Source organism: Phoxinus phoxinus, assembly GCF_949152265.1.
Source record: "Phoxinus phoxinus genome assembly, chromosome: 17".
In the NCBI taxonomy this organism is placed as follows: domain Eukaryota; kingdom Metazoa; phylum Chordata; class Actinopteri; order Cypriniformes; family Leuciscidae; genus Phoxinus; species Phoxinus phoxinus.
In genome coordinates this window covers 34,109,455-34,122,951 of record NC_136892.1, presented here as the reverse complement: position 1 = coordinate 34,122,951, position 13,497 = coordinate 34,109,455, and the positions used below count along the sequence as shown (strand labels likewise).

Here is a 13,497-nt window from a genome sequence, read left to right as displayed (position 1 = left end):
GCTCTACACCACCTGGTGACACACACACACACACACACACACACACACACACACACACACACACACACACTCACTCACTCACTCACTCACTCACTCCTGGACTCTACACCACCTGGTGACACACACACGCACACACACACACACACACACACTCACTCACTCACTCACTCCTGGGCTCTACACCACCTGGTGACACACACACACACACACACACACACATACACACACACACTCACTCACTCACTCCTGGGCTCTACACCACCTGGTGTGACACACACACACACACACACACTCACTCACACACTCACTCACACACTCACTCACACACACACACACTCACTCACTCATTCACTCACTCACTCACTCACACACTCACGGGCTCTACACCACCTGGTGACACACACACTCACACACTCACTCACTCACTCACTCACTCACTCACTCACTCACTCACTCACTCACTCACTCACACACACACACACACTCACTCACTCCTGGGCTCTACACCACCTGGTGTGACACACACACACACACACTCACTCACACACTCACTCACACACACACACACTCACTCACTCATTCACTCACTCACTTACTCACTCACACACTCACGGGCTCTACACCACCTGGTGACACACACACTCACACACTCACTCACTCACTCACTCACTCACACACTCACTCACTCACTCACACACTCACTCACTCACTCACTCACGGGCTCTACACCACCTGGTGACACACACACACACACACACCTAACCCTGACCTGATCCGCAGGAGGAGAAGAACCTGATCCACGGGAACGTGTGTGCTAGGAATGTTCTGGTGACCCGCGAGGAGGACCGGAAAACGGGAACGCCGCCGTTCATCAAACTCAGTGACCCAGGAATCAGCATCAGCGTGCAGCCGAGAGAGTGTGAGTGTGTGTGTATGAGCCACCCCGCTCCTGCTCACAGCAGAGCAACTACACACACACACCTGCTCACAGCAGAGCAACTACACACACACACCTGCTCACAGCAGAGCAACTACACACACACACCTGCTCACAGCAGAGCAACTACACACACACACACACACCTGCTCACAGCAGAGCAACTACACACACTCCTGCTCACAGCAGAGCAACTACACACACACTCCTGCTCACAGCAGAGCAACTACACACACACACACTCCTGCTCACAGCAGAGCAACTACACACACTCCTGCTCACAGCAGAGCAACTACACACACACTCCTGCTCACAGCAGAGCTACTACACACACACACACACCTGCTCACAGCAGAGCAACTACACACACTCCTGCTCACAGCAGAGCAACTACACACACTCCTGCTCACAGCAGAGCAACTACACACACACTCCTGCTCACACCAGAGCTACTACACACACACACACACCTGCTCACAGCAGAGCAACTACACACACTCCTGCTCACAGCAGAGCAACTACACACACACTCCTGCTCACAGCAGAGCTACTACACACACACACACACACACACCTGCTCACAGCAGAGCAACTACACACACACACACACACCTGCTCACAGCAGAGCAACTACACACACACACACACACCTGCTCACAGAAGAGCAACTACACACACACTCCTGCTCACAGCAGAGCAACTACACACACACACACCTGCTCACAGCAGAGCAACTACACACACACACACCTGCTCACAGCAGAGCAACTACACACACACACACACACCTGCTCACAGCAGAGCAACTACACACACACACACACACCTGCTCACAGCAGAGCTACTACACACACTCCTGCTCACAGCAGAGCAACTACACACACACCTGCTCACAGCAGAGCAACTACACACACACTCCTGCTCACAGCAGAGCAACTACACACACACTCCTGCTCACAGCAGAGCAACTACACACACACACACACCTGCTCACAGCAGAGCAACTACACACACACACACACACTCCTGCTCACAGCAGAGCAACTACACACACACACCTGCTCACAGCAGAGCAACTACACACACTCCTGCTCACAGCAGAGCAACTACACACACACCTGCTCACAGCAGAGCAACTACACACACACACACACCTGCTCACAGCAGAGCAACTACACACACACACACACCTGCTCACAGCAGAGCAACTACACACACACTCCTGCTCACAGCAGAGCAACTACACACACACACACACACCTGCTCACAGCAGAGCAACTACACACACACACACACCTGCTCACAGCAGAGCAACTACACACACACTCCTGCTCACAGCAGAGCAACTACACACACACACACACACACACCTGCTCACAGCAGAGCAACTACACACACACCTGCTCACAGCAGAGCAACTACACACACTCCTGCTCACAGCAGAGCAACTACACACACACCTGCTCACAGCAGAGCAACTACACACACACACACACCTGCTCACAGCAGAGCAACTACACACACACCTGCTCACAGCAGAGCAACTACACACACTCCTGCTCACAGCAGAGCAACTACACACACACTCCTGCTCACAGCAGAGCAACTACACACACACTCCTGCTCACAGCAGAGCAACTACACACACACACACACCTGCTCACAGCAGAGCAACTACACACACACTCCTGCTCACAGCAGAGCAACTACACACACACACACACCTGCTCACAGCAGAGCAACTACACACACACACCTGCTCACAGCAGAGCAACTACACACACTCCTGCTCACAGCAGAGCAACTACACACACACTCCTGCTCACAGCAGAGCAACTACACACACACTCCTGCTCACAGCAGAGCAACTACACACACACTCCTGCTCACAGCAGAGCAACTACACACACACACCTGCTCACAGCAGAGCAACTACACACACACTCCTGCTCACAGCAGAGCAACTACACACACACACACACACCTGCTCACAGCAGAGCAACTACACACACACACCTGCTCACAGCAGAGCAACTACACACACACTCCTGCTCACAGCAGAGCAACTACACACACACACACACCTGCTCACAGCAGAGCAACTACACACACTCCTGCTCACAGCAGAGCAACTACACACACACACCTGCTCACAGCAGAGCAACTACACACACACACACTCCTGCTCACAGCAGAGCAACTACACACACACTCCTGCTCACAGCAGAGCAACTACACACACACACCTGCTCACAGCAGAGCAACTACACACACACACACACACCTGCTCACAGCAGAGCAACTACACACACACACACACCTGCTCACAGCAGAGCAACTACACACACACACACACCTGCTCACAGCAGAGCAACTACACACACACACACACACACACACACTCCTGCTCACAGCAGAGCAACTACACACACACACACACACCTGCTCACAGCAGAGCAACTACACACACACTCCTGCTCACAGCAGAGCAACTACACACACACACACACCTGCTCACAGCAGAGCAACTACACACACACACCTGCTCACAGCAGAGCAACTACACACACACATACACACCTGCTCACAGCAGAGCAACTACACACACACACACACCTGCTCACAGCAGAGCAACTACACACACACACACTCCTGCTCACAGCAGAGCAACTACACACACACACACACCTGCTCACAGCAGAGCAACTACACACACACTCCTGCTCACAGCAGAGCTACTACACACACACACACACACACCTGCTCACAGCAGAGCAACTACACACACACACACACACACCTGCTCACAGCAGAGCAACTACACACACACACACCTGCTCACAGCAGAGCAACTACACACACACTCCTGCTCACAGCAGAGCAACTACACACACACTCCTGCTCACAGCAGAGCAACTACACACACACTCCTGCTCACAGCAGAGCAACTACACACACACTCCTGCTCACAGCAGAGCAACTACACACACACTCCTGCTCACAGCAGAGCAACTACACACACACACACACACCTGCTCACAGCAGAGCAACTACACACACACTCCTGCTCACACCAGAGCAACTACACACACACTCCTGCTCACAGCAGAGCAACTACACACACACCTGCTCACAGCAGAGCAACTACACACACACTCCTGCTCACAGCAGAGCAACTACACACACACACACACACCTGCTCACAGCAGAGCAACTACACACACACACACACCTGCTCACAGCAGAGCAACTACACACACACTCCTGCTCACAGCAGAGCAACTACACACACTCCTGCTCACAGCAGAGCAACTACACACACACTCCTGCTCACACCAGAGCTACTACACACACACACACACCTGCTCACAGCAGAGCAACTACACACACTCCTGCTCACAGCAGAGCAACTACACACACACTCCTGCTCACAGCAGAGCTACTACACACACACACACACACACACCTGCTCACAGCAGAGCAACTACACACACACACACACACCTGCTCACAGCAGAGCAACTACACACACACACACACACCTGCTCACAGAAGAGCAACTACACACACACTCCTGCTCACAGCAGAGCAACTACACACACACACACCTGCTCACAGCAGAGCAACTACACACACACACACCTGCTCACAGCAGAGCAACTACACACACACACACACACCTGCTCACAGCAGAGCAACTACACACACACACACACACCTGCTCACAGCAGAGCTACTACACACACTCCTGCTCACAGCAGAGCAACTACACACACACCTGCTCACAGCAGAGCAACTACACACACACTCCTGCTCACAGCAGAGCAACTACACACACACTCCTGCTCACAGCAGAGCAACTACACACACACACACACCTGCTCACAGCAGAGCAACTACACACACACACACACACTCCTGCTCACAGCAGAGCAACTACACACACACACCTGCTCACAGCAGAGCAACTACACACACTCCTGCTCACAGCAGAGCAACTACACACACACCTGCTCACAGCAGAGCAACTACACACACACACACACCTGCTCACAGCAGAGCAACTACACACACACACACACCTGCTCACAGCAGAGCAACTACACACACACTCCTGCTCACAGCAGAGCAACTACACACACACACACACACCTGCTCACAGCAGAGCAACTACACACACACACACACCTGCTCACAGCAGAGCAACTACACACACACTCCTGCTCACAGCAGAGCAACTACACACACACACACACACACACCTGCTCACAGCAGAGCAACTACACACACACCTGCTCACAGCAGAGCAACTACACACACTCCTGCTCACAGCAGAGCAACTACACACACACCTGCTCACAGCAGAGCAACTACACACACACACACACCTGCTCACAGCAGAGCAACTACACACACACCTGCTCACAGCAGAGCAACTACACACACTCCTGCTCACAGCAGAGCAACTACACACACACTCCTGCTCACAGCAGAGCAACTACACACACACTCCTGCTCACAGCAGAGCAACTACACACACACACACACCTGCTCACAGCAGAGCAACTACACACACACTCCTGCTCACAGCAGAGCAACTACACACACACACACACCTGCTCACAGCAGAGCAACTACACACACACACCTGCTCACAGCAGAGCAACTACACACACTCCTGCTCACAGCAGAGCAACTACACACACACTCCTGCTCACAGCAGAGCAACTACACACACACTCCTGCTCACAGCAGAGCAACTACACACACACTCCTGCTCACAGCAGAGCAACTACACACACACCTGCTCACAGCAGAGCAACTACACACACACACCTGCTCACAGCAGAGCAACTACACACACACTCCTGCTCACAGCAGAGCAACTACACACACACACACACCTGCTCACAGCAGAGCAACTACACACACTCCTGCTCACAGCAGAGCAACTACACACACACACCTGCTCACAGCAGAGCAACTACACACACACACACTCCTGCTCACAGCAGAGCAACTACACACACACTCCTGCTCACAGCAGAGCAACTACACACACACACCTGCTCACAGCAGAGCAACTACACACACACACACACACCTGCTCACAGCAGAGCAACTACACACACACACACACCTGCTCACAGCAGAGCAACTACACACACACACACACCTGCTCACAGCAGAGCAACTACACACACACACACACACACACACACTCCTGCTCACAGCAGAGCAACTACACACACACACACACACCTGCTCACAGCAGAGCAACTACACACACACTCCTGCTCACAGCAGAGCAACTACACACACACACACACCTGCTCACAGCAGAGCAACTACACACACACACCTGCTCACAGCAGAGCAACTACACACACACATACACACCTGCTCACAGCAGAGCAACTACACACACACACACACCTGCTCACAGCAGAGCAACTACACACACACACACTCCTGCTCACAGCAGAGCAACTACACACACACACACACCTGCTCACAGCAGAGCAACTACACACACACTCCTGCTCACAGCAGAGCTACTACACACACACACACACACACCTGCTCACAGCAGAGCAACTACACACACACACACACACACCTGCTCACAGCAGAGCAACTACACACACACACACCTGCTCACAGCAGAGCAACTACACACACACTCCTGCTCACAGCAGAGCAACTACACACACACTCCTGCTCACAGCAGAGCAACTACACACACACTCCTGCTCACAGCAGAGCAACTACACACACACTCCTGCTCACAGCAGAGCAACTACACACACACTCCTGCTCACAGCAGAGCAACTACACACACACACACACACCTGCTCACAGCAGAGCAACTACACACACACTCCTGCTCACACCAGAGCAACTACACACACACTCCTGCTCACAGCAGAGCAACTACACACACACCTGCTCACAGCAGAGCAACTACACACACACTCCTGCTCACAGCAGAGCAACTACACACACACACACACCTGCTCACAGCAGAGCAACTACACACACACACACACCTGCTCACAGCAGAGCAACTACACACACACTCCTGCTCACAGCAGAGCAACTACACACACACACACTCCTGCTCACAGCAGAGCAACTACACACACACACACTCCTGCTCACAGCAGAGCAACTACACACACACACACTCCTGCTCACAGCAGAGCAACTACACACACACCTGCTCACAGCAGAGCAACTACACACACACACACACACCTGCTCACAGCAGAGCAACTACACACACACACACACCTGCTCACAGCAGAGCAACTACACACACACACACACCTGCTCACAGCAGAGCAACTACACACACACACACTCCTGCTCACAGCAGAGCAACTACACACACACTCCTGCTCACAGCAGAGCAACTACACACACACACACACACACACCTGCTCACAGCAGAGCAACTACACACACACACACACCTGCTCACAGCAGAGCAACTACACACACACACACACCTGCTCACAGCAGAGCAACTACACACACACTCCTGCTCACAGCAGAGCAACTACACACACACACACTCCTGTTCACAGCAGAGCAACTACACACACACCTGCTCACAGCAGAGCAACTACACACACACACACACACCTGCTCACAGCAGAGCAACTACACACACACACACACCTGCTCACAGCAGAGCAACTACACACACACACACACCTGCTCACAGCAGAGCAACTACACACACACACACACCTGCTCACAGCAGAGCAACTACACACACACTCCTGCTCACAGCAGAGCAACTACACACACACTCCTGCTCACAGCAGAGCAACTACACACACACACACACACCTGCTCACAGCAGAGCAACTACACACACACACACACACCTGCTCACAGCAGAGCAACTACACACACACACACTCCTGCTCACAGCAGAGCAACTACACACACACACACACACACACCTGCTCACAGCAGAGCAACTACACACACACACACACACACACCTGCTCACAGCAGAGCAACTACACACACACACACACACACACCTGCTCACAGCAGAGCAACTACACACACAGTGTTGGGGAAAGTTACTTTTAAAAGTAATGCGTAACAATATTGCGTTACTCCCTTGAAAAGTGACTAATTGCATTACTTAAGTTACTTTTTTAGAAAAGTAATGCGTTACGTTACTTTTGCTTATTTCCTGAATCATCGAAGGCCAGAAGTACATGGCATAAAAATGTATGTTTTATTGAACATATTTAGTTACTGGAGGTTTGCATAGTATTCTGATTCTGCATTCACTGAGTTTACTCATTTTGAGTCTAGAACTACAATAAACGTTCTCACACACTCACTCACACACACACACACACACACACAGTCAGAGGAACCCACGGGATCTGCTCCAGTAGAACTACACACACACACACACACACACACACACACGTCTCAACATGAGGACAGGAGAGTCAATAAATGGGAAAACAAAGTAACTTGTGTTACTTATTTTAAAAAAGTAACTCAGATATTTTGTTGTAAATTTTAAAAGTAATGCGTTACGTTACTTTTGCGTTACTTCCGTACGTTACTTTACTAGTTACTTGAAAAAGTAATCTGATTACATAACTCAAGTTACTTGTAATGCATTTCCCCAACACTGAACATTACACACACTTCTTCCCACAGCAGAGCAACTACACACACAACATTACACGTGTTTGTGTTTGTGTGTTTGTGTGTGTGTGTGTGTGTGTTTGTTGTGTGTAGTTCTACTGGAGCAGATCCCGTGGGTTCCTCTGACTGTGTGTGTGTGTGTGTGTGTGTGTGTGTGTGTGTGTGTGTGTGTGTGTGTGTGTGTGTGTGTGTAGTTCTACTGGAGCAGATCCCGTGGGTTCCTCTGACTGTGTGTGTGTGTGTGTGTGTGTGTGGTTCTACTGGAGTAGATCCCGTGGGTTCCTCTGACTGTGTGTGTGTGTGTGTGTGTGTGTGTGTGTGTGTGTGTGTGTGTGTGGTTCTACTGGAGCAGATCCCGTGAGGTTCCTCTAACTGTGTGTGTGTGTGTGTGTGTGTGTGTGTGTGTGTGTGTGTGTGTGTGTGTGTGTAGTTCTACTGGAGCAGATCCCGTGGGTTCCTCTGACTGTGTGTGTGTGTGTGTGTGTGTGTGTGTGGTTCTACTGGAGCAGATCCCGTGAGGTTCCTCTAACTGTGTGTGTGTGTGTGTGTGTGTGTGTGTGTGTGTGTGTGTGTGTGTGTGTGTGTGTGTGTGTGTGTGTGTAGTTCTACTGGAGCAGATCCCGTGGGTTCCTCTGACTGTGTGTGTGTGTGTGTGTGTGTGTGTGGTTCTACTGGAGCAGATCCCGTGAGGTTCCTCTAACTGTGTGTGTGTGTGTGTGTGTGTGTGTGTGTGTGTGTGTGTGTGTGTGTGGTTCTACTGGAGCAGATCCCGTGGGTATGGCGTTATTTTCCTGTCAAATGTCGAGAGCGCATTATTGTAGCGCGAAAGTACATTAATAAAATGCGCGAGCGCGAATCTCTCTGCTCGCGCGCGGAATATAATGTACCGAGCGCGAATCCCACGCGCGCGCTCTCAGATACACGCTGCTCTTGTAAGAATGATCTCTGGGCTCGCTCAGAGAATATGCCTGCACTTAAAACCTGTTCAGTGCCATCGCGAATCTCTCCTCTTCGCTTAAAGTAAGCGTGTATGTGCTTGGACTGTGACCCGTGCGTTCGCGCATGCCTAAGTACTCTTCTCTTCCATTTCTTTCTCTTTGCTCTTGGCATAAACGCTGTCAAAACGGCAACAACCAATCATAAATAGGCTTCAACGGCTGACCAATGAAAACGCGACATCGTACATGGAATCTTATTGTGGTTGATATTGAACCGCACATGGAATAAGTTAAATCAAGACGAGCCGAGATGGATCCGCCGAATCGACGAGTTTTATTTGTTTTGATGTTAAATATGTCAAATGTATTTTAGAAATGTCTGGGAAGAGGGCGATTGAATTATTTTACATATAAATGAATGACCTAGACTGTCTATCTGCACAATATGTTTTGTAAAAATTGGTACTCCAGACTCTAAAGTTATCTGAAAGGAAATGTTACAGGGCTGGATTTCCCGAAACCTTCTTTAAATTATACCTTAAACTAAAGCTATATCTAACGTTAATACGTGTTTCCCGAAACGTTCTTATTTAAAGGTAGGGTAGGTCAGAATTGTCTAAAAAAACTTTTATTCAAATTTGTTTAAACTGTCTTTATATACCAATGCATAATTAAAATGCAAGTTCTCTGAAATAGCGAGTATAAAAAACCGAGTCGCTCTAGTGTATTTAATCTTCAATAAACACAGCTCATTAATTCCATTCACTCCCACCTAAAAACGGGTGCGCGACTGCGCGCACGTGGGCAGAGCCAGTAATAGCGGCGGTAGTCATGGCGACGGAGAGTGACAGTCGCGCAAGCCAATCCTGTGATTCGTCCCGAATGGAAATAATGAGCTGTGTTTAATGAAGATTAAACGGTCTAGAGTCACTCGATTTTTATACTCTTTTTATCAGAGTACTTACATTTTAATTATGCATTGATATATATAGAAAGTTTAATCAAATTTGGTAAAAAGTTTTTATATAAATCCTACCTACCCTACCTTTAAGTATAACTTTATAACATTTTACTAACATTCGTTAGTAAGGTTGGTCTGGACCACTCTTAGCTATAGGATACCTTATCACTGTGATAGGCTATATACGAATATAATTCTGAAGCTGTAGGCTAACACACCCAGTGTTCAATTAGGATTAACACACACTATATTTCTATATATATCAATGCATAATTAAAATGTAAGTACTCTGATAAACACACACACACACACACACACACACACACGTTATAAAATTTAGATTCCTCTTATCGATTCCTTTGTGAGCATTACATTATGACTGTAATATTCCTGCCGTAAGTGTTCTTTCGCCTGTTGATTTCTGTTCATGATATTCAGAGACAATCACATGTTCTGCAATAAGACTCGATCTGAATATCATCCAAGGTTCTTTTTACCTTATTGGAATCAAAATTAGGAATCGATAAGGAGAATCGGAATCGTTAATCGCAGAGAATAGATTCACTGCTAAATTCAAATGTGCTTTTGCACTGAACCAGAGACAAAGGCGCTCAACTCTTGTCATATTTCATACACATATCTATTTTTTTCTATTCTACTAGCCTAGTAGTAGCTACGTGGTGGTGGGGTACTTACGTTAGTTACTTACATTCTTATATGTATATGTATAAATATATTCCTTTGTGTTCAACAGATCAAATAAATTCATACTGGTTTGAAACTACTTGAGTGGGAGTAAATTATGACTTTAATAATTTTAATTTTGGGTTTAATTTTCATTTTTCCCTTTAAGCAACAATAAGGTATAGTTCGGGGAACACGTCTAGAAAAGGTATCTTCAAATAGCCTACCTTTAGAGTCTTATCTTAGATTCCCCCCAAATATTTGTTCAGATTTGAATTTAGCAGTTGATCTCGCTACGTACTTAATGGTTAATAACTGGTGTGATTGCACGAGACAATGTGTTAATTATCAGACGTAAAATATTATTTTTGCCTTTTGGAATCGGCTTTCAAATCTATTTGGCTCAAAAATCTCACTTTCAATGGGCATGGCACCTGTAGTGTGAACAATGTGGTTGACAGTCGGTCATTTATATGTAAAATAATTCAATCGCCCTCTTCCCAGACATTTCTAAGATACATTTGACATATTTAACATCAAAACAAATAAAACTCGTCGATTCGGCGGATCCATCTCGGCTCGTCTTGATTTAACTTATTCCATGTGCGGTTCAATATCAACCACAATAAGATTCCATGTACGATGTCGCGTTTTCATTGGTCAGCCGTTGAAGCCTATTTATGATTGGTTGTTGCCGTTTTGACAGCGTTTATGCCAAGAGCAAAGAGAAAGAAATGGAAGAGAAGAGTACTTAGGCATGCGCGAACGCACGGGTCACAGTCCAAGCACATACACGCTTACTTTAAGCGAAGAGGAGAGATTCGCGATGGCACTGAACAGGTTTTAAGTGCAGGCATATTCTCTGAGCGAGCCCAGAGATCATTCTTACAAGAGCAGCGTATATCTGAGAGCGCGCGCGCGGGATTCGCGCTCGGTACATCATATTTCGTGCGCGAGCAGAGAGATTCGCGCTCGCGCATTATATTAATGTACTTTCGCGCTACAATAATGCGCTCTCGACATTTGACAGGAAAATAACGCCATACGTGGGTTCCTCTGACTGTGTGTGTGTGTGTGTGTGTGTGTGTGTGTGTGTGGGGTTCTACTGGAGTAGATCCCGTGAGGTTCCTCTAACTGTGTGTGTGTGTGTGTGTGTGTAGTTCTACTGGAGTAGATCCCGTGAGGTTCCTCTGACTGTGTGTGTGTGTGTGTGTGTGTGTGTGTGTGTGTGTGTGGTTCTACTGGAGCAGATCCCGTGGGTTCCTCTAACTGTGTGTGTGTGTGTGTGTGTGTAGTTCTACTGGAGTAGATCCCGTGAGGTTCCTCTAACTGTGTGTGTGTGTGTGTGTGTGTGTAGTTCTACTGGAGTAGATCCCGTGAGGTTCCTCTAACTGTGTGTGTGTGTGTGTGTGTGTGTAGTTCTACTGGAGTAGATCCCGTGAGGTTCCTCTGACTGTGTGTGTGTGTGTGTGTGTGTGTGTGTGTGTGTGTGTGTGGTTCTACTGGAGCAGATCCCGTGGGTTCCTCTAACTGTGTGTGTGTGTGTGTGTGTATGTATGTGTGTGGTTCTACTGGAGCAGATCCCGTGGGTTCCTCTAACTGTGTGTGTGTGTGTGTGTGTGTGTGTGTGTGGGGGGTTCTACTGGAGTAGATCCCGTGGGTTCCTCTAACTGTGTGTGTGTGTGTGTGTGTGTGTGGTTCTACTGGAGTAGATCCCGTGGGTTCCTCTGACTGTGTGTGTGTGTGTGTGTGTGTGTGTGTGTGTGTGTGTGTGTGTGGTTCTACTGGAGCAGATCCCGTGGGTTCCTCTAACTGTGTGTGTGTGTGTGTGTGTGTGTGTGGTTCTACTGGAGCAGATCCCGTGGGTTCCTCTAACTGTGTGTGTGTGTGTGTGTGTGTGTGTGTGTGTGTGTGTGTGTGGTTCTACTGGAGCAGATCCCGTGGGTTCCTCTGACTGTGTGTGTGTGTGTGTGTGTGTGTGTGTGTGTGTGTGTGTGTGGTTCTACTGGAGTAGATCCCGTGGGTTCCTCTGACTGTGTGTGTGTGTGTGTGTGTGTGTGTGTGTAGTTCTGCTGGAGTAGATCCCGTGGGTTCCTCTGACTGTGTGTGTGTGTGTGTGTGTGTGTGTGTGTGTAGTTCTACTGGAGCAGATCCCGTGGGTTCCTCTGACTGTGTGTGTGTGTGTGTGTGTGTGTAGTTCTGCTGGAGTAGATCCCGTGGGTTCCTCTGACTGTGTGTGTGTGTGTGTGTGTAGTTCTACTGGAGCAGATCCCGTGGGTTCCTCTAAC

The 13,497-nt window shown here is 48.9% G+C and overlaps 1 protein-coding gene across 2 annotated transcripts in view; it reads left to right on the top strand.

Moving 5' to 3' along the window:
- The window catches only part of jak2a (Janus kinase 2a), a 61,069-nt gene that overhangs the window by 23,928 nt on the left and 23,644 nt on the right, over positions 1–13,497 (top strand). For both annotated transcript variants that reach the window (XR_013794772.1, XM_079587202.1), the window contains exon 15: positions 781–919. Coding sequence is in view for 1 of the 2 variants with exons in the window: in XM_079587202.1 (XP_079443328.1) it covers positions 781–919 (139 nt within the window). In the remaining variant the exon portion in view is untranslated. The remainder of the gene's footprint in view (positions 1–780; positions 920–13,497) is intronic.